The sequence below is a fragment of the Microtus pennsylvanicus genome, chromosome 12 (assembly GCF_037038515.1).
Source record: "Microtus pennsylvanicus isolate mMicPen1 chromosome 12, mMicPen1.hap1, whole genome shotgun sequence".
NCBI lineage: Eukaryota > Metazoa > Chordata > Mammalia > Rodentia > Cricetidae > Microtus > Microtus pennsylvanicus.
In genome coordinates this window covers 52,879,104-52,883,662 of record NC_134590.1, presented here as the reverse complement: position 1 = coordinate 52,883,662, position 4,559 = coordinate 52,879,104, and the positions used below count along the sequence as shown (strand labels likewise).

The 4,559-nt window shown below is 46.3% G+C and overlaps 1 protein-coding gene across 1 annotated transcript; it reads right to left on the bottom strand.

Annotated features, from left to right (window-relative positions):
- Nucleotides 1-1,625: 1,625 nt before the first annotated feature.
- On the bottom strand, nt 1,626-4,081 carry LOC142832863 (ATP-binding cassette sub-family F member 2). The gene has a single exon (XM_075943648.1). It carries the CDS (start codon nt 4,037-4,039, stop codon nt 2,162-2,164), a length of 1,878 nt encoding a protein of 625 aa, XP_075799763.1. The 5' UTR covers nt 4,040-4,081; the 3' UTR covers nt 1,626-2,161.
- Between the last annotated feature and the right edge of the window lie 478 nt (nt 4,082-4,559).

Below are 4,559 nucleotides of genomic sequence, written 5' to 3'. Positions count from 1 at the left end.
AAATAGGAAGTCCAGGAAAGCACAGGTTAATAAGAGGCAGGAATGTCATTGTACTCTGGAGTTTTCAGTTGCTCACGGGACTCAATGGCTGATAGCTGAAGAAGAGTATCACCCAGCACTTCTGAAGTTCAAGAAATTCTGTTCCCAGACTGGAGAGATGGCTCAGCAATTAAGAGGACCACCTACTCTTCCAAAAATCCTGAGTTCAATTCCCAGCAACCACATGGTGGTTCACAACCATCTGTAATGAGATCTGTCGCCCTGTTGAGGAAGAGACCTGGTCAGTTGCCCCAATCAACTTAGACCATGAAACCTAATATGGACTAGTTCAACAGAACCACCATGCATGCTTCAGCAGTGACAGGGCATGCATTTAATTCATTTTATTTTCAAGTTCCCAGAAGTTAACACAAGCTTGAGATGAAAAAAAAAAAAAACAACAAATCTAACTTCATGAACTTTGTGTCTCAAGTGGGGATTGAAAGTCTTGTATACTGCAGAGTCTCTGGTGCTGTATCTTGTCTAAGTGACAAACCCAAAGGTTCTAACTCCCTTCCTCTCGTTCTTTATTACCTTGCACTCACCATGGAAAGACTGTGGAACCTGTTCTTAATTTCTAGTTATCTTCAAAAGTCCTTACAATGATCTAAAACAATGGTTCTCAACCTTCCTTATGCTGGGATTCTTTAATATAGTTCCTCAAGTTGTAGTGATTCCCCAATTATAAAATTATTGTTCTTGATACTTCATAACTGTAATTTTGAACTGTTATAAATGATAATGTAGATACCAGGGTTTTCTGATGGTTTTAGGCAACCCCTGGGAAAATGTCATTTGACTCTAGTAGGGGTTGTGACCCACAGGTCAAGAAATGCTGGTAAACTGTCTCCCTTTAACAGAGGTAACTGATACAGTCATTTGTCTGCTTTGTTTTGGTTTTTTGTAGGTTAATGAGGAAGATAAAAGCTTTACTCAATGTTAATAATTCACATTTTTAGTGTTTATTTAACTACTAATCCAGAGGACTAGAGACCATAATCAGATAGAAAAAATCTACACAATACACTAAATTTTATAGACACTTAAATATTTGTCCACAAAAATAAGTTTCACTATTACTGTGTAATGTAGCATAAATGACTCAAGCAGGAATAACCCTAATATAATTCTTTATTGCTAATGTGTTAGCTTTGTGACAATGTAAGATTTTACAGTGTCATGGGGAAATATATAAACATATATTATATCTTGATTTGGATAAAATCTAATTATTAGATTTAAAATATCCCACTTGGTAAAGATTATCTAGAAAATCTTGCTTGGAAGCCAGTTTTACTGTAATTCTGTAATCTCTGTTGCTAGGAGAAGATCAGTATTTTAAGAGAATCTTATTTTTATGAACACAACCAGGCTAGTGTGTATGTATGTGTGTGTGTGTGTGCAAGTTGTCTCTTAACTTCTCATATGTGTAAAAACCAATGTTCTCTGACAGCTGACAGGATTTGTGTTTTGAGTTATATTTATGTGCTGCTTGTGGGAGCAGCCTGGGGTTTCACTGCAAGGTTGGTTCCTCCCATTTCACCTAAGGATTACCCTTTACACCAATGGATATCTAGCAGAAGGCATTTTCTTTTTTTTTTTTTTTTTTTTGAGGGACTGTGGCTTCCTCTTTATTGGACATGTTGTAGATGACACACAGATCTACAGTTAAATAATTATTAAAATATCGACCAGGACTACAGCCCTGGCCCAGGGCTCCAAACCAGAAGCAATAAGGAATGGGGGTGATGGGCTGGCAGTATTCCCCCAACATCACCAAAACCCATAAGACAAGGCTCTTGAATCCTTCCGGGGCCAGACCCGGGCTTGCGCCCTTGGGTTAACCCAGGGACCCCTGGCTGCATCTCTCAGGACAAGGTAGCCAATGAAGGTCTGGAGGGAACAGCCAGCCAAGTCCAGACACAGATCCAAATGGAAGGAAGATGGGAAACGGACAGCTGGAGATAAGATGCAGCAAAGGCAGGCTGAGGGGAGAGGCTGGGGCAGTATTGCAGCAATGCGGGAGTGCAGCCCCAGGGTCCTGTCCTGAGTGGCTGGTCAGGTGTCAGGTGTCAGCTGGCAGTCTCCAGGTGGCATTCCTGACCCAAGCCTGGCTGAGGGCTCACACGTTGTGGGTCCTCTTGGTGAGCTGGGGCTCCTCATCTACCAGCTTGGATTTGAGGTGCTCCTTGTAGGCCAGGATGTCTCCAGGCCACTTGGTGATCGTCTGCTTCTCACAGACCCAAATCTCCTGTGCAACCTGCTGGATGAGTCTGAAGTCGTGGCTGACTAGCATCATGCCACCCTCAAACTCATTGATGGCATCTGCCAGTGCATCAATGGTCTCGATGTCCAGGTGATTGGTAGGCTCATCCAGAAACAGCATGTGAGGGTTCTGCCAGGCCAGCCAGGCCAGACACACACGGCACTTCTGCCCATCCGACAGGTTCCGGATTGGGCTCACCTGCTGTTTCCCAGTGAGGCCATATCTCCCAATGATCTTCCTCATCTCCTCCTTCTCCTTGATCTCTGGGTAGCACTTCATCATATACTCCAATGGTGAAAGGTCCAGGTCCAGCTGCTCCTGTAAGTGCTGATGGTAACGTCCTATCTTGACGTGAGAATGCTTCCGGATCATTCCATCTGTGGGTAGAAGCTCTCCAGTTAGCAGCTTCAACAGAGTGGACTTCCCTGCACCATTGGGTCCTACCAGAGCCACTCGTGTGTCAAGGTCAATGCCAAACTCTAGATTATTGTAGATGCAAGGCCCGTCTTTTGTATACTTGAAGCTCACGTTCTGCACCATAATGACAGGCGGTGGGATTTTACCACATGGTGGGAAATAAAATGACAGCGTCTTGTCACTCACAACTCTTTCAGTCAGTCCCGATGCCATCATTTTCTGTAGCGTTTTCTCTTTGCTTTGAGCCTGCCGGGCCAGCTTGGCACTTCCATGGCCAAACCTGGCAATGTAGTTCTTCATGTGTGCAATCTGGTCCTGTTCCCAGTGAAACCTCTTCATCTGGTTCTCCTCCAGCTCCAGCCGTGTCTTCACATATTGATCATAATTACCCGTGTAATATTTCAGTTTCTTGTTGTGCATGTGGATGATATTGGTACAGACCCCATTCAGAAAGTCCTGGGAATGGGACACGAGGACCAGGATGCGCTTGAAAGTCTTAAGTTCCTCTTCCAGCCACACACAAGCATCCAGGTCCAGGTGGTTGGTAGGTTCATCCAGAAGCAGCATGAAGGGCCGAATAAAGAGGGCTCTGGCCAGAGCAACTCGCATCCGCCAGCCACCACTGAAGTCTTTCAGCTTCTTGCGCTGCATGGCAGGTGTGAAACCCAATCCATGTAAGATCCTTGAGGCCCTCATCTCGGCTTTGTCGGCGTCCAGCTCTTCCAGCCGCTCATAGAGCTCCATGAGCTTCTCACACTCCGCATCCTCGTGAGCTAAGCGCTCAGCCTCCCTCTCCAGCATGGCCCGCTCTGTGTCCACCTCCATCACACACTGCAAGGGTGTTTTCTCGCTAGGAGGCATCTCGCGAGTCAGATGGTAGATGTCTATGTGCTCAGGGATGGGCACTTCACGCTTCCCAATAGCAGAGAGCAGCATGGACTTTCCAATTCCATTTAAGCCAATGAGGCCATAACGACGGCCTGAGTTTAGTTCTAGCTTGGTGTCACTGAGCAGCTCTTGACCGTGAAAGGTGAGAGAGAGGTTGATGATGTGGACGTCAGTACTGTTGGGGTGAGAGGCCAGGACGCCGGTGACGGCGCGAGCAGCAGCTTTCTTCATCTCAAAGTCCTCTAGCTCCTTGGTCAGCAAATCCACTTCTGTGGCCTCTCTGCCATTGGCCTCCTCATTTTTCTCCTCTGTCACCTGAGGTTCTGTGACAGCGTCTCCATTTTCTTCATGTCCCTTTTTGGGCCGCTGTCGAGCTTTGGCAGCTTCCTTCTTTTTGGCTGCCTTCTTCTTGGCCAGGTCGGAGGGCATGGTGATGAGGCACAGGGGTAGTTACTGTTCTTTCAGGAGTGGGTCCGCACTCTCCTCCCCTCCGGCTCCCCTTCCTCCTCAACTCACGGGGCCTCGCCGCTCGGCCTCTGTCGCAACCCAGAAGGCATTTTCTGATTCCACTTCTTCTGTGTCATCTCAGCTGAGCCCATAAGGGCTAACTTCTTCAAATTCAGGAATGGAGTCATCAAGACTAAGTGTTCTAACATCTCTCACTCTCTGCTCGTTGTCCAGTTGTGGGTTTCTGTACTTCTTCCCATCTTTTGCAGGAGGAAGATGCTCTGATGATGACCAAGCAAGATGCTGATATACGGGTATAGAGAATGTTGTTAGGAGTCATTTCATCCTTATGTTCTGTTAGCAGAACAGCAGGGCTTGGTTTTCTCTTATGCGGAGATCTGAATAAAAATGGTCCCCATAGGCATAATTTAGAGACGTGGTTTCCATGGCACAAGGAAAAACTGAGGTTCAACAAAGGGAAGCAATCAGACCAAGGTCACTT